This window comes from Scomber japonicus, chromosome 8 (assembly GCF_027409825.1).
Source record: "Scomber japonicus isolate fScoJap1 chromosome 8, fScoJap1.pri, whole genome shotgun sequence".
In the NCBI taxonomy this organism is placed as follows: Eukaryota; Metazoa; Chordata; class Actinopteri; order Scombriformes; family Scombridae; genus Scomber; species Scomber japonicus.
This window is the reverse complement of record NC_070585.1, coordinates 19,719,630-19,743,192: the sequence shown is the minus strand read 5'-3', so window position 1 is coordinate 19,743,192 and position 23,563 is coordinate 19,719,630. Positions and strand designations below refer to the sequence as shown.

At 40.3% G+C, this 23,563-nt stretch overlaps 2 protein-coding genes across 2 annotated transcripts in view; one reads left to right on the top strand and one right to left on the bottom strand.

Moving 5' to 3' along the window:
• mrpl11 (mitochondrial ribosomal protein L11) overlaps positions 1 to 23,563 on the top strand; it is a 42,798-nt gene continuing 19,235 nt past the window's right edge. Inside the window, exons 1-2 of the mRNA XM_053323456.1 lie at positions 1 to 68; positions 11,716 to 11,894. Coding sequence (XP_053179431.1) covers positions 11,772 to 11,894 — 123 coding nt within the window. The 5' untranslated portion in view covers positions 1 to 68; positions 11,716 to 11,771. The remainder of the gene's footprint in view (positions 69 to 11,715; positions 11,895 to 23,563) is intronic.
• tmem265 (transmembrane protein 265) lies at positions 21,913 to 22,977 on the bottom strand. Its single transcript, XM_053323451.1, has one exon. The coding sequence runs from the start codon at positions 22,975 to 22,977 to the stop codon at positions 21,913 to 21,915; it is 1,065 nt and encodes a 354-aa protein (XP_053179426.1).

Here is a 23,563-nt window from a genome sequence, read left to right as displayed (position 1 = left end):
CAGTAATCCAACATGTCTGCGCCCTGAAGGGAGCTGCTGACGGCGTGAAGGTATAGGACAGTTGACAGGTACGTGGTTTATGTGCTTTATTTAATATCCTTTTAGTTTAACACGATGCTCTTTGTACTAGTGTGACAGTCTGAGGCCGTGTGTGTGGATGTTCGGTGTGTTTATGGCGCTTGTGTGTTTGCAGCTTCCTCTGATGTTCAATGTGACTGCTGTGTGTTGAACTGCTGTTTGTCACGTTTTAACATTTATCAGGCGGGATTTTAAAGTCCACTCCTAAATAACAATGTGCTTCTCTTTTTGTTCCTTCAGTTTCATGTTTGAGCTTCATTGTGCAGACTGATGTGTGTGCAGTTTGACACTACAAGGCTGTTTTCACCTTCAAGTTTCTATGTGCTCATTTTTTAGTTTACTGGTCAGGGACAATGAAAAAACCCACTATAACAAGTTATAATAACATGATATAGATGTGTTACTTACAGGATGTCTAGCCAAGGCTAATTTGTGGCCCATTCCTGTCCCTTTTCTACTTAACAAAGGTTACAAAATATAATTAGTACCAAAAGCACTTTACTTAAATTGAGCACATAATAAATATTGACATGATTGTACAAAAATTACAATATTTATTTCACTGAAAATCTCATTTTAAGGGGTGGGCCTGCAGGATTTGTGACATCACACCGAGTTTTAAAGCCAAACCTGGTCCAATATTCACAATAGTGTGATGAGGAAACTTGAAGTCTGCAGTGCACAAACATTGAGGCTTTACAGTGGAGGAGACATCTTGAATTCAGCTGTTAAACATTTGAGATGAAACATATACATATTTACTGACTCTGAAATTTTTAATGGAGACAAATGAGATGTCAGTTTAAGGTTTTACACTATATCAGACACAAATTATCTTCAGAGTATTTTATGTACATTATAACACATTTGGAGAGGATCTTTAAAGATGTTGATTATCATTATATCAGTCTTGTTCTTAATCACAGGGTTTGATGATTTCAATGGTATATCCAAGGAAGCAGTCACAGTCTGTTAGCAGCATGTTATTGTTGTAGCTGCTGAAGGTGAAGCTAGTTCAATCAACCTTATATACAGTTTAGTCCAGTGTTTCCCAACCTAGGGGTCGGGCCCCTCCAAAGGGTCAGCAGATAAATCGGAGGGATGGTGGGATGATTAATGGGAGAGGAAAGAAGAAAAATCAAAGTTCTGATACACCAATCTGTTTTCAGTTTTTGGACCTTTCCCTAAATTTTGATTTTTGGTGACATATTGGATAATTTGAACATTTATTTAAATTAAACTATGTGAAAAGTTTAAAGGTAAAAATCACTATTTGGTAGAGCTGTTAACAACTCACAGATATCTGAAATGTGACCTGACTACACACTGCTTTTTGTAAGACATCAAAAGACAAAATGTTTGGAAACCACTGGTTTCATCTTTAACAATCTGATGTGTTTTAAAAGTTTATTATAATCTATTGCGTCAAATTTTCATCTGAAAAGTAAAAAGGTCATGTGGACCCTTCACCCCTATACACTCTAATCTGCCATTATATGTTGTCTTCAAAGGTGAATGAGAAACCAGTTTTAAGTTAATGTCCAGATGAAACAGCGTTTTGAGAGTTTCTAACTTCTGTATTGTGACATATTTCCAAGTGAAAAGTGGGAGGAATTTTTGATTTGAACATTGAAGAGTGGGCTAATGATTTTGATTATTAGATGAAAAATGTATGTAGGTGAATTTACTGTTTTTCTTAATTCTTATACTAATCATGTAGTAACTTTAGGACCCCGTGTTGGGAGCTATTGGTTTATCTGGTGATGTATGTTGTTGTCAGGATCTTGTTGCCTCTAATTTTACATCAGGAGTAGTGAACACAGCTCACGATGGCAGCTTCATTTGATTTATTTTGATGTATTGATCTATCCATTAACTCCTGAAGTGGCATACTACCTGACCCCAGGGTCTCTGTAATTTGTTGAACCACATCTTTAATCAGGTTTCTGCTCCATTAAAGCAACATTTTAAACACACATAATACAAGTGTTTGAGCTCAGTTTTGGCACAGAGCCTCTTTACATCGACATGGACATAATAAAGGGCACTCAAGTTTTGCAAATGCGAAAGTCATCAAATTACCAAAAGGCAACTGGCACACAGTGAAGCTGGAGATTTTAGGGCCTCTGGAGGTCTGTTGGTCTGGGGGGCAAATGGCCACTTAGCCCAGCTGGTAATCCCACATTAATTTATGCCTGCACAGTTCCAATTTTCATAGAGCATACATTACAAAATACATTCCAGCTCATACAGGTTTTGTAGTTGTTTTTTGGGGTTTTTTTTTTTAAGGCGATCAATTTCAGTGACTCTCTCACATCTCTTGCTGTATAATCAGGGTCTAATATTAGCTTCAGACTGGAAACCAGTGATCCAGCTGCAGCCCCACAGGAGCAAACGTCTCCAGGGTTCAGAGCACTGACTGTGTCACTCTCTGGCTGTAGTCACACTTGGCTTGCAGTATCGGAGCTGTAATTCTGAAGAGTGAGTTTTATAATGTCAGAGTCTTGTGTATCCAAGTGTCGGCTGTGATGCTTCCCCCGAGGATTTAATCATCTAAATCTGTGCCTGCATTGCTGTTTCTCCTCCCAGTCCCCTCACATTGATTATGTGCATGCTGCGGCTGAATATTATCTTCACTATAGGGAAGCCTGGTGATGGTACCCCTCATATCCTCTTCTAAAATGTGTTTGTCCTTTTTTTTGTTTGTACATTGACACTATAGAAATGTTTCAGGATCTTTGACTTAACCCATCGTTGTGTGAATCAGACAATAAAGTCTGATTCACAGACAATAAAGTCTGATTCACACAAAAGTTGAGCCTCCAGTCTAACTTTAGTCTGTTTTTTGACACTCCAGTCAGTGGTTTGAGTTTGATGTGAACTGTGCTCTTATATGAGAAAAAAAAAACCTGACAGCTATGTATCCACAGCATATAAAACAAGCTGCCTGCCTGCAAAAATATATCAGAAGATGATCTGAGCTGAATGCTGTTTTTACTTTTTTTTAAAAAAATATTTCTCCAGCACCCAACCGGGCCACCGATTCTTCATTGTTGCCGCTTGTTGCTTTTAAGATTTATTCCGAGTGCAGGCAGTTTGCAACTTATTCTGTCGTGCCGTTCAAACATGATGAGGAGGAGGGGAAATGTAATTCAGGCGAGCAGGCAAAGAAAACGGCCTCCCAGGGATTTGATCACAGGCAGTCGGAGATAATGCATGCAGGGAGTTTGGACTGGTAGTCATCATTATTCAGCTACAAGGTCCTGGTTTGAACCTTGGCTGCAGTGATGGGCACGTACGTGCTGCTGCAGCAGTCAACTTCTCACACAACAGCGTTAAAACAGTGCAGAGGACAGCCACTGGCCTCATTAACTGTGTTATTTTTGCATGTGGCTGCATAACCACTAGGAAACAAGTGAACTGATGTTACACACCAGCCTAAACAGACTATTAAAAACGGCAGCGGATCAAATGTACACAAAACTAAGTGGACATGTCTTTTATATCAGACGTTGATAACGGCAGATATGTGGAGTGTTCTGTATGTGAAGATTGAAATTACACTTTGCATAATGAAGGCTGGAAAACATGCTGAGAACAGAAAACTTTTACCCTGCAGCTCTGATGAATGTTTTGGCAACTTATCAAATTAGCTGAAACGATAAGTTTATTTATGAATTAGTCATCAGAAAGTGAGTCTGCAACTATTCTGATAATCAATTAGCCATTTAAGTACTTTTTCAAACACATTTTTGATGGTTTCAGCTTGTCAGATATTAGGATTAATTGCTTCTCTTTTAAGTTTACATTATAGTAAACTTAACATCTTTGGGTTTTGGTCAGAGAAAACAAGAAATCTGGGCCCTGAAACACTGTGCTATGTTTCACTGTTCTCTGATGATTTATACACTAAACAATCAATCAATAAATGGATGAACTAATTGATTGATGATGAAAATATAGTTTGAAGCTCCAAGTTTTGTAGCATTGAAATTAATTGGGTCCAAGCCCAGAAAACTGCCTCAGACCAAAAAGAAAACAGATATTGAATGTTTAATAAGCACTAGAGCTCAATTAATCAATATATCGATCAATGTCATCTCATCATAGATATCGTATATCTGTGTTGGAACTGAAGAAACTGCAGTACAGATTCACCAAAATATGTTTGATGTTGATCAGGAACATTGTCACCATTACTTTACATTTTCTTAACATTCAGCATCACCTGTGAAGCGGCAACTAACGATTGTTTTCATTATCGATTAATCAGTAAATCAAATTCATTGTTTAGTCTACAAAATGTTTACCTTGCGAGGCAGCTGGTCTTGAAAGACTCACGAGAATCCATGTTGTCAGGTTTCAAGTTATGTGTTCGGACCAATCAGCGTCATGTGAGGAACTACTGGCAGCTACAGGTGTGGTTTAGGTGTGATGACAGCAAGAAGTAGTTTGAAAACAACAATGGCTGCACCTGAGGTTAGCATGGATGCAGCTGTAGCATCAGTTATATCAGAACTGGAGAGTATATAACTGCATTGCTCGCTACACTGATGTACTTACTAGCTTTCTTTTTTCTTTTTTTTCACTTATTTTTTTATTGATTTTTAGATTAACCAAGAATAAATTAGAAGAAAAAAAAATAATAAAATAAAATAAATAAAAATAATAATAATCATTTTACATAAATAAATTTAAAAAAAAGAAAAAGTGGATAAACAACAAAAATAAACTAACACAAAAATACCCACACAATGTCAAACAGACAGAAAGCAAATACAAAATGTGGCATCAGGAGTCAATAAGTATCATGAGACTAAATCATGACCAACTAAGAATGACTGTGCCCACTTATTTTAGACCATGCCAGACCAGTCAAGCCCCTCCGAAGGGTATGTGCCCCATCTTCCCCAATATAGTTCAAAAAAGGGTTCCAGATATTGAAAAATTTGAATGGTTTGTTTTTCAACCAATAGCTTGTTGCTTCAAGAGGGATGAGTTCCAATATGCTCCTTAGCCAGAGTGAGACAGCTTTCAAAGTTCCTCAGATTGCAGCTTGTTGTTTTTTCTTCTATTAGACACTCTCCTGCTACGTCATATGGTTCATCGATCTGATTGGATGATAGATTGTGATGGTTCATGCAGTTACTTGCCAAGTATTTTTTTTGAACGTGGCTGCCCTTTTCTGAACAGTTTCCAAGGACAACAACCATCTGCTGCATCAAGTTAATAAAATGCCAGATAATCATGAAAAATGCCTGTTAAATTTCACACATTACAACTTCTTCAAATGTCTACAACACTAAATTATTCAGTTGGTAGTCATATAAAACACCCCAAAAAAAAAGTATAAAATCCTGGCATTTAAGAAGGTGGAAGCTGATAATAGTTGCTGATGAATTTTCTGTCGATGGATTAATCATTACAGCTGTACATGTGAAGTAAGATGGATCATTTAAAATGTTATGTGAAGATTAAAATAAGACGTCTAATAATACTTTTAAATCTAAAACATGCTGAACACTGGAAGCCTCTCCTCTCCAGTTTGGATGAATATTTTGGCTCAGATTAAACGTGTGTCTGCAGAGTAATAAAATCAGCTAAATGTGATTTGAATTTAAAGTGATAATACCGTTTATCACAATCTATTTTTTTCCAAGGAAATTGCAAACTGATAAATTGATGGAAGCAGTTCTTTGCTGCTTATTTTGTAGTTTAGTGCTAATGAGATTTGGTTTTACATCATATCATTTGATGTAGAATTAGTCCGTTCCCTCTACGGTGGGCGTGATGATTAGTTAGATTTCTGATATGCACACATTATCTGAGCGCTTAAAGAGACGACACCTGCAGGTTCAGATCTGGGTCAAACCGGGTCATGCTAGTTCCATTTTCCAGTCTTGGGGGATCATTCAGACTCGTCTTGAGTTCTTCGTTTTATTTGACTGGCCTTCAGCACTTGGCGTTCAGCGATCAATAGCTCCAGGGCTGAAGTTTGATGGGATGAATACTAATGTAGTGGAACAGCTCTGGCATATGACTGCCTCTCTATAACTTCATATCTGATGTATTTTCTTAATCTTAGTGAACGTCTCTCCTGTGGCTCGGTGATCACAGCCCGGTACATTTGTTCTGTTTGGTCACCGCATTTAGTTTGTTGATTACAGTGAATCTGTGGCTCCTAATTCATCACATGGTGTCATTTTAAGCAGATACGGCCTCTCAGAGGTCCCCGCTGTCAGTGAAAACTCCTGCTGTGCTGTTTATTGTGCTGTTTACAGAGGATTTTGTTATCTTATGCATTCAAGGATGCCCATCATTTATTGTGGCTTTAATGATATTCAAACCTTTTTGCAAAGATGGGCAGAAACCAAAATTGCTTTTATAATTTTGTTAGTTGTGTGCTCTTTTTTTTTCTATTAGTATCTGGGGACATCGGCTTGTCTCCAGAGTCTTTCTTCCTCTTTAAGTCATTTGGTGGCAAGGACGTCTAATTTATTGTGAATTAATCTCCCGGCTTAATGTCTCGTGTCAAATGTAAAGGTGAACTCTGCCACTAGATGGACTGCCAAACTAAGAGTTGAATAAAACTGACCTGCTTTTACTGTGTTAAGAAGATAAGAGAGAATGATTTCTTTGTCATTTCAAAGAATACAAATCACAGTTTCTGTTTGGAGATGAGTCCTGACAGGTTTTATCTGTTTAAAGAGGCAGAATAAGAAATGGGTTTTACTATTAATACTGAGTGATGAGACTTGAATAAGAATGCTTTAGCCCCAGGGAGTTTATCAGGTAATGGATTGCACATGTGAAATCTACCACAGGATGGGACATAAGTGTGCTTTAGTACATTTGAAACAGCTGAAATGACGGCTTAATTAGGGCTGGCAATGGCCTGTAGATAGAAAGCTGTAGATAACATGTTTCCACATCACAAAGGGAACAGTTGGATAGGATGTTGCATCAGGTAACAAAGTAAAAAACAAATCTAGAATAAATGGTTTGTAGTTTATTTGACAACATGAGTTTTTATGTCTGTCTTAGAACAACATTCAAAAGCCCAAATGAACCTTGAAGCTTTTTTTTTTCTTGCTATAGTCATTCACAGATTTCAGAAAGAAAAAAACAAATCCACAGGCCTCCTTCAGTGGAAAAATGTCTTAAAGGGTTTATCTGAAACTAATTTGAAGCTTCAGCTGTCCAAATTTGTCAAATCAAGTAGATATCTTTCAATGTTCGTCTTTTTAGTGCCAGATTCTCTTTTTCTACGCTCCTTCAACTACAGCTCAACAGGGAAACACTGTCTGGGGAAATATAGCCTGGGAATTTCATATTAACGAACTCAGACGGCCAAAGCCTCACATTAGCTTCTGATAAACCTTTTAAATATTTAAAAAGAAAACGAGGACTGTGGATTTTGGCCGCCCATCACTTACATTGAAGCAGATTTGAAGGGGATCTTTCAATAGTCAGTATGAACAGGAGGAACGATTACAGTGAAGAAAACCTCTGTCAGTGTTCATATGGCCACCAGACTTGACAGACAAATCCTGAAATCCTGAGTTGAGGAACCAGATTATATCTTGGGAGAAAACATTGAATCAATAGATCCTTAATTAAGAGAAAGAAAACATTAAATCACAAACAACTACAAAAATATAAGACAAGAGAGTGAAGATGCAGGAGTCCAGTCATGGCATCAGAGCTACAAACCATCACAATTTGTCATCACTTGTAGAAAATAGTAGAAACTGGGCCGATAACTTTACGTCCCAGTTTAGCTGCAACTAATGATGACTTTAATTATTGATCTGCTGATTATAATCTTGATTTATCATTTGGTCTATAAAATGACCAAAAGCTGTGAAAAGTCAGTTGACCACTATTACATTGAAAAAGGAATAAACGGATGAATTGATGATGGAAATAATCATTAGCTGCAGCTCTAGTGGACATCAAATTGCCTTTTTTGTTCGACCAAAACACTAAAAAATCCCCAGATGTTGAATTTATAGTAACATAAGATGGAAAAAAAGCAGCAAACACTCACAAATGGCGAGCTGGAGCTGGTTTGACATTTTCACTTTAAAACTGACTGAAACGTTTAATCGTTTATCAAAATGACATGTATATTATATTATTCTATTTTCCTGCCTATCGATAAATTGTTGTACCTCTAATCCCTTTCACTTAATCTCAGTTGCTTGTCTTTTTGATGTACTGAGATAACATTTTCCATTTCCTGACACTACAGGACTTAAAGGAACAGTTAACCATGTTGGTATTAAACCTGGGCAAATAAAAGACCCCCCCCAAGCTACAAATGTGGTTTATGATGGGACAGGAACCAGCCGTAGAGAAACATAAACCAACTACATAAAGATGCTCTGATAGAAATATAGTATAAAGGGAAAAAAAGTCTTTACACGTTACCATCATGAGTCTTTGTTAGAGTGTCTCTCCAATAGTAGAATAATGTCTGATGCTTCATGTGGCAACACAGAATCTGCAGCATCAGAAAAATCTCCCTTCATTGACTTTACTTAACTGGATTTTAAATTAGCAGAGATAAAAAGAAGAGAAAGCAGATAATGTGTAACAAAAGTTATTGAACCAGAGCAGAATGTGTGTTGTCACAGGCCTGATCCCACTGAGAAATCAATTAGTATTCAGATTTTTATTTCATCAGACTGCAGTAAAAAGACGTGAAAGATATAAAAAAGAAGACACGACCTTCTCCTCGCTCCTACAATGTCAGGATCATTTATAATGTTGAAGAAGGTCTTGGACTTTAAAACCAAAGCAATCTCTCAAAGATCTTTTCTTCCGTTTTTTTTCTAAGACAGATAACTCCAACCTTGACTTGTCAGTAAAAAATAAGAGACTTAGAGGCATCATTGATGTTGCCCACTGTTCTGTTTGTCTCCTTAATGAAGACTAAAAGAGAGACTAATAGCCTAAACAACAAACAGCGGTGGGCTTCACCGGTGCAATTAAGCCCAAGTTTTTTTAATAGAAAACTGATTAATTTCTTTAATCAAAGTCAGCTTTATCCTTGAAGTGCAGTCAGTTTTAATTATGCTGAAACTCAACACAGAAACCCGCTCTTACCGCTCTGTGAAAACAGTCAGACACTTCAGACACATTATAATGAAAAGGTGATAATAAAAAAAAAACTAATGAGGTTTTACACCAGGAGTCTAATTTCAGATTATCTTTCACAACAGTTCATTGAAACCTGCACATAATGGCGACGGGGGGGGGGGGTTTCTTCTGCTTTGTCTACCGTGCGCTGAGTTTTTATTGACATGTTTACCTCTGTCAGCGATGTTTTGTTACCAGCCTTGATGCTTTTATGACAGTCAGCTGGAGAGACAATTTTTTCCTTGACAGAGACACCAAGGAATAAGTTGCTTGGATCTTGGGGGCGAGAAACGATTCATTAACTAAAAATACAAGAATGGTTTAATACTTAAAACCAAATCCTTTAGTGAATGTTTGTCAGGGTGAGATCTTGAAATGTCAGGAAAAGGAAAGATGGCATTTTGGAGAACTGACCGACATTGGCGGTGGGTTTTTGCTCCCTTTTAGCTCATCTCACCTTCTTCCTATTAGTCAGTAATTTAAATGCTGGCTTTGTGGCACACCATTCATCAAGCACATTTTTAACAAAGTGCTTTTACGCAGGCCCGGACAAATTGCTTTTTCTCTGTACTCTCTTGTTATTGACGCCGCCGTTGCCAGTAATTGCCATAGGAATGTAATATTCAGCCTAAAAAGCAGCTCAAAATTGTGTCTGTTCCTTTTCAAATTACTGCGTCTTTGATTTGATTATTCGCAGCAAAAACATTAACCCAGCTCTGATTGGGGCTTATTGTACAGCGTCGCACCGCGTTTCTGCCGCTTTACAGTTTAATTCTGCTTTACTCCTTGAATCTAGTGTAAATTCAGCTGTGTGCAAACCTACTGTGAGTGCAGTTGCGATGCCTTATGTAGGTCAATTCTTCTGTAGCTCTGCCTTGTGATGAGTGATTTCATTTTGCGAGGGAACTGCAGTTTTATTATTCATACTCCAACAGAGATTGGAGTTGCGGTGCATTAAAGCATGACGTTGTCATTTCCCCCCACTCTCAGAAGTGTTACTCCCTTTGCCCCAAATTGGAATTAAACCCAACATTTGATGCTGAGCCTAATTGTTTTGCTCCCCCAGTCACGAAACTCCAGTTAAGCCTCATCTCTCTGTGTGTAGAAAATGTCATTTTATTGGGTGATACCTTTTTTTTTTGTAGTGCTTTTTTTTTTTGCTCCGCTCAAACTGCTGTTTTAGTTATTTTTCTGCAGTTCACCGGTTAAGGATTCATGAGTGTTCCTGTCATCATTTGATAACTGTGGAGGGTGTTCTCACTTCAGATTTAATACATACTGGTCTCTGCAGTCTCTAACTGGCTCCAAAATTGATCTGAACTGCAACACAATTTTTCTACAATGAAGTAGCTGAGCACATTAGGGGACTAGAAATTGACCTCTGAAAAATAGCAGCGTACTCGAGTTACATTGTAAAGACGGCTATTGAGGGAATTCAAACCAAATGGACTCTATTTGGGTCTCTTTCCCTTTCTGCAGTATGCGGATCACCTTAATGCCCTTACAAATATTGCCTCATGGTGGTTGTACTTTAACGGCCGCTGGATAATCAGCAGCCCAGATAGAATTGCAACTTTTCTTGGAAGTAGTTTCTCTCGGTTTGTTGCTCTGAAGCAGCATGAGGTCCCATATATCTTTTTGGTACTGTCTCTTCTGTTGATCTAATTGGATACCCTCTGTTGCCTACAAGGAATCATTGCTAGACCTCTTCTCTCCCCTCAAGTGCTTATTTTTATTGAATGCAACGTTCCCCGAATCACAAGGCTCAACCTAAAAACTTCTATTTGTCCCTTGGCTCCAGTCATTGATCTTTTTTTTTTGCCTTTTTTTTTTTTTAAGCTGTGTCAGTATCACTTTTATTCCAGCAGAGGATTATAGGCCTGCTTTTAGGTGCTCTGCCTCCCCAGAGAAAGGCCAGGAGTTCAGGCCATTCTCCATTCTCCACAATCCTCTAATTGATTTCTTATTTGGCAAATGCATTTTAAGGTGGAATGAAAAAGACGACCCCTCTTTGTGTTCATATACAAGAATGACACTTCTACCCTTTCCTCTGTGTATTAGTATTGTCACTTATCCCTCCTCCGCCCTCAACTCTTGGCTTCTTCTGATGGGGAAGAAGCTCAGCAGCAGCACAGGGAGTTTAGAAGTGACACATCTGAGACAGAGGTGAAGCATTTTGGCATGCGCCCTGCGATTTTTTTTGAAAGAAGTTTAAATCCTGCCAGTTCTCACGCTCCTCAACACGGCGAGCATCTCGCTTCACTGCTGATCCACACTGCAAACACCTCCAGGAAAGTGGCTCTCACTGAGCCGATCGAAGGCAAAGATTTTTTTAATTACTCGCCCGCTGCAATGGAAAGGCACGATTTTCGCCTGTGGGTATCGGTATCGACTTGGGTGTATGATCATTTAATGAGCCCAGCGTGTAAATGATTTGTTGCAGTTGTGTATGCTTGAAAGGCTAATTTGTTTGTTTTTCTTCTGCTTTTTCAGTGGATGGATTCTTTGTTTACTTCGAGGCAGATTTAAGGCTTTCCACACAGACCAGGATGTCAAAGATCACCAAGGCAGCCAAGGCTGTGAAGAAATTGGATGTAAGCGGTGTAATCCGGGCTATAGTGAGGTCAGGACAAGCAGCTCCTGGTCCCCCACTGGGGCCCATCCTGGGGCAGGTAAAATTACTTCACGATTCCACTTCTTGTTCCATCTGTTCGCCTCAACTAATCAGCAGTATTAACGTAATTGCAGGAGCACGGCTTCATTTTATCTGCCGTCCTCCTGCACACAGTTCTCATTAACTCCGAGACAACCCGATCCTTCCTTTTTGTCACTTTGCCGAACACACAGTTGCCTCTCTCCCCCTCAGTCACCTCTCCGTACATCCTCATCACCTCCTCCGTCTCCTCCCATAGCTCTATTCATATTCTCATCCATTCTTATTCTAGTCGCACAGCTCCATTGTGCAGGTGGGTGCCACACTCTGCCTCAGTCTGCAACTATTTTCTCGCTGTTTCCAAGCCAGAGACATCAGCACCTTCATCCACAATAGCTGTCTATATGCATTAGCCTCACTCTTTTAAAAGAGCTGGCGGATGAAATGGGAATGCACCTGTGAAGGTTTTGTCTTAAATTCTGTATACTTTCTCCTGCTTCAATTGCTCCACAGAGACAGCTGAGGCTGTCTTGTTTTTGTTTTTTATTGCTCAGGGATGCACCACACAACTTTTTCATCACCGATGCCAATTCCAACTAGAAAAATATATGTATTGGCTGGCACAATAATAAAATAACTCAGCAGTGTTCAAGCATTGAGGAATGAACAATACAGGAGGAATAAACATAAGCGAGGCTGAATTATGTATTGTTGTAAATAAATTCATCCTCTTGTATTTGAAGAAGTTATATGCTGACTGTACTTTAATCTAAATCACACAAGTATATTGTATACAAATGATCTAATTAGCCTCTTTAATGGACAGTGCTCATTAGACTTGGATGCCATTGCATGCTTGGAAACCACATCAATCCTCACAGTTAATCCATCTCTGTGACTTAATGACAACAAGAGAACAACACAAATGAAAGAAGAAAAGAGAGCTACCCTGCATGTGTTTAATAGTATCAGAAAGAGAACAAATGTTGGTGTCACAAAGGACTCAAATGATGTCAGACTCGTATTTCTCTCATCTGACACCCAGTGCCAAAATTTCAGGGTCCTTTTTGAAAATAATGTGCTTTGCTGTCACCAGCTGCACAACATAAACTAAAACATAAAATGTGTTCATCACTGGGAACCTGATCAAACGCCTGACTCAGACTTGACTAGATTTAGTGCTCGGAATTACTGCAGTTTTAACTCATTTTAAACACATTCCTCTGCTGTTTTGTTTAACTTAATATCATTTTCAGTACCTCTTTGTTTCAGTCGGTCTGCACATTTCCTCCCTGTCCAATTCTTTGTTCTCATCTAGTTTAAGTTAAAGTGATTCAATCTCTCCATCCTCTCCAGCTCAGTTTTAGTGTCTGTCGATCCCTCACTTCACATACTGCATCATTTATTAAGGTAATGTGGGCGTCTCATCTATGACACTCAGTTTTACCTTTGCAGAAACCGAAAGTCTCCACTGAGTCATGGGGTCTGAATTTTTCACATCAGAAACAGCCGAGGAGACCTGCCTTAAGGTTGCTATGATCAATATTTTTGCCTGTAGTGACAAACCCACAGAGATAACACCCTGCAGTTCCTCTTGGCTCTACAGAGCTTCAGAGTCTTTTAACTTATTGTTTTGGTTTTACAGCCCGCAGCTTTATGTTTTCACGCTTGTCTCCAGATGCAGCAGGCAGCTGTTTTCAGCCAAAAAAATCTGAACAAGCCCGACTGTGAACAAGCTGCCCAGCTCCCAGAGAGCAGACATGGTTATCGACCAGCTGGTGAACATAACCAGATATTTTGCTCAGGTGCTGGTGTCCAAAAATTCACTTAATATAAGTTTAATAAAGAATCTCGCAGGCACACAGACGGTGGCCAGGACCTTTCAGATTGAGGTTTAACAGCAACTTTTGAAATACAAATACAGTGAGTAGTACAGCACTGATTTGTACAGTTGAGAAACATCCAGTAAAAATGAGAATCTAAGCTTTAATCTCATTCCAGTTCTGCATCTTTTATTCCTACTCAAAAATGCAGCAGTCAGGATTTTAACTGCTGCCAAGTGAAGAGACTGTAATAACCCAATTTCACCATCTCCGAAACTGTTTACCAGTTAGATGTATAATTGATTTAAAGTTTTTCACAGATCACATTTAAGGAGCAACTAAATCTTCCTCCCACTCTGCTGCCCCAGAGACCCCAGAATTCCCTCCGAGCCGAAGCTAAGAATGAAATATCTTGCTTGGATTGTCATGCTCGACTATAAAGGTCATTGAATTTTTCTGTTTGGCACATCGGTGGCACACCTTCCCTAGACATCAATCAAATTAAAATTTTTCCACTTTTCATAAGAGAAAGCACAGTGCACCTGTAATATTTTATGCAAACACATACATTTTGTTGCAAAATCATATTTTTAACAAGTACTCTATTGTTTTAGCATTGCAGGCCTACAGCATTGTTGCATTCACTAGAGACAGTGTTAACAAAAAGGATGAAAATCGATGCTACAGAACCTGAGATATTGCAACACAAACCTGGCAGCTACATTACCCAAAATGCAATTTGACCGCCAACAGTTTGGTCGTAGATACATACATTACTAATGTAGCCTTGAGCTTCCAGCCTCAAGCAGAGATTAGGAACCATTTACAGAGGTCTGGTAACCTCACTTATTTCTAACCCCAAACCCACTGGTTTTTTCCATTTTCAAACTTGTAGTTTTCGTCCCCAAACGATCACTTGAGGCAATTCATCAGATTTTCGGCAGCTCCCTCTGGAGCCACAAAAGAGTTCTTACAAATTTTTTTCACATTTGCAGTCGTGCTTCCTAAGACTTGTAGATACTCGAATGTGTAAAATTGGTGGAGTTCGCTTTTAAGAAGCTTCCAATAGATGTAAAAAAACCCCAAATCAACAAACAATAGCAACTAATCCCCTGTGCCTCGCATCATATAAAACATTGTCACAGTGACATGAGTGCAGATGTGTCACAGTGACATGAGTACAGATGTGTCACAGTGACATGAGTACAGATGTGTCAGTATCAGTGGGCATGTGATATTTTTGGGTGTTCATAATGTCTCAAAGTATCAGAGCTAAAGGTGATACTACTTTTGGTTTTGAATGTTTTCACTGTTAATATCTGGGGCATCAATAAGTAACTTATTATTATTATTATTCATCAGTCTCATTACTGTGATTGTTTCCAATATTAAAGTTATCAAAAAACAGTGAGACATCAGGCGAAATGATCCCTTCTCTGAGGGAATTATTTCCATTTAGCATCAACTCCTATCACCAGAAAGCTGTTGGTTTTGCCTAATTGTTGAAGATTTGTGTAGGGATTAGTCTGTTTCAGTTGGTTTTGAAGTTGGTGTACAAGCCTGTGTCCACTTTTGCGGTTTCCCAGCAAGGAGCAGGCCTGTAAGCCTGCAGGACTCTGCTGTTAATCTTTCGGTGCCGACTATGCTCCTAGGGAACTCCGTAGGTACAGTTGGACGCCAAACGAAGGAGGGCCTGACAGTGAGCCCATAAGCTAGTCTAGCTGTTTCACTCCATGGCAGACGGGCAGAAGTCCAGGCCGATGTGTTGCTATTATGGTTCACTTGAGGCAGTCAGATGTAGGCTGCTAGTCAGATGTGGGCTGGTATTATGGTCTCAGTTGATGCCTGTTCAGTTTGTGGCCAAAGTGTCAAATCAAACTTTTTGGCAACACAAACTACTTAAATAGTCAAGTAGTCTTACGCGTGACCCCATTGACTGGACAACAGAACTTTAAAAATGCTATAAAAACACGAGACTTGTTGTAGTGCAAGATATAAAAAGACAATAAGGAACTGTTCCTACAGTTCGATACTGAGGTGCACTAAGGCTTGTTTTAGAAAAAGAATAAATTACACGTACACTTCAGGTGAGGAAACGAGGAAAAATAGAAGATGTAAAAAAACAAAAACAAGCAAACTGAGATAAACTAGAATTAAGTTTTGTGAACCCAGATGAAGACCAGCCTGACTAAAGAAAATGTGTCTGGCCCTTTCATCAGCTAGGCAATACATAAAATATTCAGGAAAAAAGTAGTCTAACCGTAGCATGTATTTCAGCATAAATTCATGACTAGACAGGTTAAGACTTCCCACACACAAAACAGATGCACAGACACCAATTTGATTACATGACAAATTGAAATGTAGTATTGTGATATACACAGATACTCACATACAACATTAATTGTCCTCAGACAAAAATCTAAAACTGCATTCAATGTTTTTATAGTCTCTTTGTTCTGACTGCAAACTGCAGGGGTCCCCGGACATGTGATGCATTTGTGTGTGTGTGTGTTTTTATGTATGTGTGTTTGTGTGGCAGGTGGTGAGAGGAGAAGAGTGTGTATGTATTCAGTCTTGTTTCCAGCTAAAATAACCCAAGAAATCATTTTAGTGTCTTCACATCCTGCTGTTACTTCGTTATCTTGTCAGATCATCTGTCTCTCAAAGGGTTTTGAGAGCCCAGGGCTGGTCTGGCCAGCGTCATCCTGTCACCCCCACAGAGAAACTGTGAAAGATGAAAGGCCAGTTCTGTGAAACTCACCTCCATATCCCTGTGTGAAATTAAAAAAAGGTTTTGTCCAGTTGAATTAAAAAACAAAACAGAGCTGTCCTCCCTACAGTACTGTATTGAAAGCTGCATTTTCTGTCAGGCTGTCTGTCCAAATTCAAAGTTCATTCAGTTAACAACAATGTAAAAAGGCAGCAAATCCCCACATTTGAGAAGCTGGAACCAGCGAATGTTTTGGCATTTGGGTTTGATAAACAGCTTAAGCGATTATCAAAATCAGCATTTCCCCAATAATTTGTACAGGCCGAGTGTGCTGCCAGGCCAACGAGAACCTCTGCCAAGCCAAAAAGATCTTTTTTTGTAATGCTAAAAATAACGCAAGATTTAACGACCATTTGTGTTTGCGAGTCTGAAAAGGACCCAAACATGACCTCTGTCACAATCTCTGTGTTGTTGCCTGGGAAACTCGTGATGCAATGGGAGTACAACTGCTGTGAGTGCCTTTAAATCACTACAGAGCGAGTGTGTGAGCGTGTTGCAGGTTAGCTAACATGAGCATGGCACCGCCTAAAAAGAGAAAAGGCTCTAATGCAAGGGAGAAAAAGGGACAGGGACAGAAGTAGGAAAAGTAAGAGGGGCATATTGGGCAGGGGTATCTGCGCATCTATTTAGGGTTTTTTATGAGCGTACCATCAGGCTCGAAAATTTTTTATGGGAAACGCTGAAAATAGTTGGCAATTTTCTGTCAGTCGACTAACCAATTAATCGGACGATCATTTCAACCCTTGTCCTTCATTATTTGATTTCTTTTTAGCATCAGGCTCACTGATCTCCTGTGCTCGGCTGATGTCACCCCAAACATCTGAGACCACTATCAGTATGCATTTGTCTCCAGAGTCTTTTGCATCATTCATTTCTTATAGGATATACTTTGAAGTTCTCTCTGAAGGCTGCAGTGCTGATGGTGTGCGCTATGATGAATGATTTAGACATCTGTCTGTTAAATGTGGCTCTCTCTCGTAGACTAGGCAGGTGTGAGCTCACAGACATACTGTAGCTGTAGCTGTAGCTGTCGCTGCGTCAGGGTTAATGAGGTGAGATGGGTTGTAACCAAGTGCTCAACCAAGCAAAACAAAGCCATATGTTTGTCTAAAGGTGCCTCCTTTTGAACTGTTTGGGATGTCATTGTTGTCAGGCAGCGTGTTGTGTGCGTTTGTCTCTCTTGGCTCCTGTGCTCCATCAAGCCCACAGTCAGTAGCAAGCGGTAAATAAATGGCAGTCGGCAGCCACTCTGCTTTAGGCGGTGGCCCTGACCCTTTAATCTTAGCCAGCCTCTCCCTCTCTTTTTTTCCTCGCCTTTGACTAACCACCGTTGACAGGGGAAGTGCAGAGAGAGAGAGAGGTAGGCTGCCTCTCTGCTGCGGGGCAAATCTAAACAAATGAGAGAAATAAAAAAAAGGAACAGGAGACAAAGAAAGGGAAACCGAAAGCTTTGGTACATGAGTATAATTACAGGCTACATTGGAATTAGCACATTCGAATGGAAGGAATGAAAAGAGGGCGCCAGAGAGAGTGGCAAAATAAGAAACAAAATGGGAGAGCATGATGCACTTTTCTTCAGGAGCAGGTTATAGGAATCGGAGTGTGCTGAGGGAAAATGCTGAGCACTGTATATTGAGCTTAACAGGTGTAACAAATTCTAGGAGGTAGTCATTCACCGAGCCGGCTGCCTATGCAGTCATTCCTTTTAGTATAATAGAAATATGAGAAGTTGCCCAACAGGGAGTATGTGTTTTTGAAATTTCACTATGAATGAAAATTGCAGTACACATTAAATGTATTATTATTATTATTTATTTAGTTATTTATTTATTAAATGTAGAGCGCAGTAAGGGGAGATGAAAGAAAGTGGGTAGGCGAGAGTTGGATGCTGTCTGCTACACTGGTTATCCCTCTGTGGTTTTCCTTAAAAGTCTTTCTGAACCAGAGAGGAATTCCCCGCAGAAACTGTAAATGAATTAATTTTGTGGCTGAATGTGTACATGAGTGCTTATATACCCTATAAAGATTTGTGGTGTAATGGTAACACAAAATTCACGGTTCAGTATGTATTTCAGTTTTGGAATCATGGTTCAGTACAGAAGAAAAAATGCTAATAAAATAACATTTTGGTCCTATCTTTTGAAAAATGCAAACAGCCAATAATACCTCATTGGTTGAAACATTTACTAAAACAGTTTAGTTGTGCTGCAGTGGAAAAAGTAAACCATTTTTTTGTTCCAGGACACTTGCTGACAGTTGTTTTGTGCTGATTTATGGTCACTCAGAGTTGTTGTAAACGTGTTTATAATAATAATAATAATAATAATGATAATAATAATAATAATAATAGCTTCACTCGAAGCCAACCATTGCAGAAAAAGGAGGGGGCGAGGGAGACGTAATACTGTGACGGTGACATTACATGAGTAGCTACTGGTAACCAGGGTGATCAGGCTAACTTGGCTAAGCCGGCTAGCATACATCTATGATCATAAACATGCTATAGCTAAGCTAAGCGGTGCACTGCCAAAATGTGCCAGGTGGAACTCAAGTATTAAAATTATTGTTCCACATGTCAAAGTAAGTAGATTATTCAACTATTTTACAATAATTGTTTGGCTCACAGAGCGTACTGAGTCGTGTACCGAACCAAAGATCCTCTTTGGGATGTATACATGAACCGTTACCCCCTTAGTAAATATCGTCTGTACATCAAGCATAAAGCAGTGAGAATAAGCTCTCAGATCTCAACAAATAGCCTCAATATCAATTAATATGACCATTAAAGTTCAGAGGCGAGGCCGACGGATGCATTCAGAGCCGCTGGGAGCAAAGAGCCAGTTCACTCTGAAACACATCACACACACTTACTACAACTCTTGACACGCACAACCCATCGCATCAAGACGTCTCTCTCTTTCAGCATTAGAAGCAGACAACACGACAGCACACTCAAGGATTACTGTGAGAGGATCCAAGCTGATGGGGCCGCCAGCATAATTGTGATAAATGACGGCCTCTCGTCAGAGTGCCGCTCTGTGAAGCAAAGAGCATGCTTTTTCTGGCTTGAATGTTGGGGGGGGGGGGGGGGGGGGGGCTTCCATTCACTTCACCACTCCCAGCATTAGAAAAACATAAAAAACATGCAATTTTCTGAGACTGCAATATTGGGGTTGATTGACTTTTAATACAGGGGAGGTTTTGCAAGTATGAGGCAGTCATTTGTCCCTAAGGCCTCTTGGCCTTGAATCATTTGCACTGATTCCTCTTGCTTTTTTCCTTTATGTGGATGACAGGCTGTCAATAATGCTCCTATGTAATAGCCAATGAACTGTCAACACAGGGCGAGTATGAAACACTTTATTAGGTTGCACTCTGTCCTGGTCGTGGAACTGACAACAGCTGTGGAATAACGTGACAGTATACACATGGCGTATGTCCAAGTTTCACACGGTACACATAACGTGTGCACCTCAGAGGCTGGTAGCTCCATGGGGAAACAAGGCACTTGACTGTACTGTACATCCTCTACACCTGCTGCTCTAACCCATAATCTCATGACGTCCACATATTGCAGCACCCACAGATTGATAACTTTGTGGATGAAAGGCTTCATCCATTATTCAAATGGAGTTAAAAAGTTTCACCTAAAGTGGAAAAAAGACATTTGAGGGCTCGTCAGGACAGTTTTTTTTCTTCTTCTGGAAAATGACTGACAGAGACAGTTACAGACAATCGAATACAACAAAACATGAATTTCAAATGAGTTTTCAAACTGTAAAGGGATTACTTCTAGGGATTACTACATTGGTATTCTGTCATTGTAAACAGTATAGTAAAATAGACCTATAGTTTATGTTAGAACAGGATTGAGATGAGGCAAAATGTTTATTGCCAATCTTTAAAGCATAGGTTCACAATTTTGTAGTCTGTCTTAAAACAACAGCCAGGTGCCAAAACCTGCTTCAATGAACATTGAAGCAGGTTTTGCTCATTTTGAGCAAAACGTTTATCAGAATTTAATAGAAACTTCAGAAATCTGAGTTGGTCAAATAAAATGTATATCTTTCACAGTTACAGTCTCTTAGCATCACATTCCCTCTTTGTGTCTCCTTCAACAGTGTTTCCCTGTTGAGCTGCAGTGGAAATATAATAACAAAAAAAGGGACTTTGGCACTAAAGAGACTGTGGTGTTAAAATATATCGACTTGATTTGACTAATTTGGATGGCTGAAGCTTCATATTAGCTTAAGATGAGCTTTTAAATACATTTTGTCCCCATCACTTACATTGAAGTTGCATCATGAAGGGATCAGTATAAAAAGGAGGAATAATTACAGAGAAAAAAACATGTCAGTGTTCACTCTATGAGCAACAGTTGGCTTCTTGAGTTATGCACATTTTGCTGTGGTAAACCTCAACAGCAAAGGTGAAACTTTATGTTCAGCATACATATTTTAAAAACAGACTAAATAAACTTAATATCCAGTTTTTTATTTATATTAAATAAAATATCTGTCATATCTGAAAAGGAGTTTGATGCGTGGTCTAGGGTTGACGATTATCAGGCTCATGAGTCTGCAGGTTTTCACTCCAACCATACACCACAGTGACTGATTTCTCGGATTAACATTTTCTGTCAGGCAAGTAAGTGATATCAGCCAATGTTGCCTTTGGTTGGAATGAATATCTCGAATGAAAAGACCAGACTCTGCACTGAAGTACTGGGGCACAGTGAAATGTGTGGGTTTTATTGGTAGATGGCTTATGAATCATGGGTCTAGGGTACTGAAGGAAAAAAATAAATCATCTCTCCTCTACATTTTATGAAATCTTTCTTCTTTAAAGTTCCCTGTAAAGTGACAGAGAAAATGTACGCTAAAGGTCGTCCTTGGAATTTTCAATGTTTTAAGTCAGGAGAATGTAAGGAAGAAAATGTACTGTTACTCAGATTTGACAAATAAGTGAACCAAAGCACTGTTCCTTACCCCTACACAGATACTGTACATGGAGTGGTGTCCGACAAGTAGCAAGCAATCACAACTTAAAAAAAAAAAAACTCAAAGTGTGACCTCAAGATGATGTGTGGAGGACAGATTTCAACAAATATGTGGCAGTTAGAGCAATTGTGCCAAGATTTAACAAGGAAATTAACACTACTAGACTTCAAAATACATTTCTGGAATATTCTTAACCTTCTGAAAGATGTGTTCAGTGTCCAATTCAAAAAACACACACCCTCAAATCACAGCAATGTATTCAGAGTTATTTGTAGCACAACAAAATGTGCACAAAGCCAAGCTTGCCAAATGCATTTCCACATCACTGCATTATACCCATCACTGATATCTGCTTGGATGTGATACTGGCTTGGCGCGTCCGTGTTTTGAGTGTGTGCGCATGTGTTTGTGCATGCTTGCTTGGTCAGAGTGTGTGAAACTCTAGAGTTCATGGGAGATGAAAGAGGGTCCTAAGGGCGTCTCTGTGGGCTCCAGGCTGACGTGGGAGAGAGTGTGGCTTTGGGAGCGAGACAGTGTGTGATAGTGCGAGGGAGGAGCTTTGCCCTGAGCCTGGCCCTCTCCCTGCTCTGAGCTCTGGCTTGGCACGGTTGAGTCTGCTGGTTCTGCTCCAGCCACGGCCCCAGATCCCCCAGCACTACGCTCCTGCTTGTGTCTTTCCCAGGCTGAGCTCAGCTTCACAGCCAGAGCCAGTAGGTTCTTCCCCAGGAACACAGTGGAGACTCGAGGGTCCCTGTACCACAGCATGCCTGTGCCCCTCAGGGCCAGGGTGAAGATGTTGATGGTGATCAAGCTGAGCCAAGGGTACAAAGCCTCCTTACGGGGCCCCCTCTGCCCTGGAAGTCCAGTGGCCCCCAGCTCTGTGAGGGCAACACACGGCAGCAGCAGCAGGAGGGCGTAGCAGTAAAAGAAGACCAAGCCCTCAGCCCAAATGGGCAGCTTCTGCTCAGGGGTGCCCGCTGTTGCCACTGTACCCCCTCCTTGGGCTTCCCACAGCCCCGCCTGCAGGTCCAGCACATCCAGAAGGTCCACCACCACCCACAGGAGCCGGCCCCGCACCTCCTGCTTCCTACGCTGCGGCGTCATGTGGTCAGCTCCTGTCAGGATCAGAAACAGGGATGGCAGGCAGATGGACAGCAGCAGCGTCAGGGTTTTCCTGGCCAGCGGGTCGGGTGGCCGACGCTCCTGCCTGTAGTTATGACAGACGAAGAAGAGCTTGAGCTGGAGCAGGGACAGGAACAAGAACCAGAGCGCGTTGGCAAAGCCGCGACGTGGCGACCGCGCCTCTGACACCACCCCAGCTGACACGAAACGCAGCGCGAGAAGGAAGCCCACATCTCCTAGCAACACTGCCGCACACTGCCACACACTGGGTCCGGGGATGCCACGAGCCCCCAGCATACTCTGCTCCAGCAGGTAAAGGTCCACCACTGCCATCGTGCTCACCGTGACCAGGGTTGATACGCACACCTGGGGCGTGGGCACCATGCCTGAAAGAGACATGCACACATGCACAGTGAGAAATCTGTTGCTGTTCGATAGAATTCAAACGCTGCTCACGTCGCTCCTCACACTGCCATCTGTCCCCACATAGCTGATACATTTGAGGGTAAAGAACATATTTTTTTCTTTTTTACAGCATTAATTCAAAACCAAATGTAAAATACTTTAATGCTTGTTGCTATGGTTAAAGACATTTGGTGCCTAGTAAGCAGTGAGTGCCCTTCATCTTTGGCCTGAGTTACATCTACCCTGGTTGCTCAAGCTGAGAAGCCTGTTAAATTGGGTTTTTTACTCTGCGGCTCTTTGAATTAAATAGTCTTCATTTTCCATAAAGGTCCTAACATTGCTCCTTTCTGATTCTGAGATATTCCCACACTCTCTGCTATTACTTTTTTCTGTTTATTGTTGTTGTTTCTGGGGGGTTTTTTGTACTCACCTTATCTATTATTAATTAATTGCACTGAGGCGCAGCTAGGTGCCCTGTCAAAGCCTTTTCTTTTCCTCTATAGTGTGCTGTTTATTCTCATACTGTGCTGCAGTCTTTAATCATCACAAATTCCCCTCTCATTTC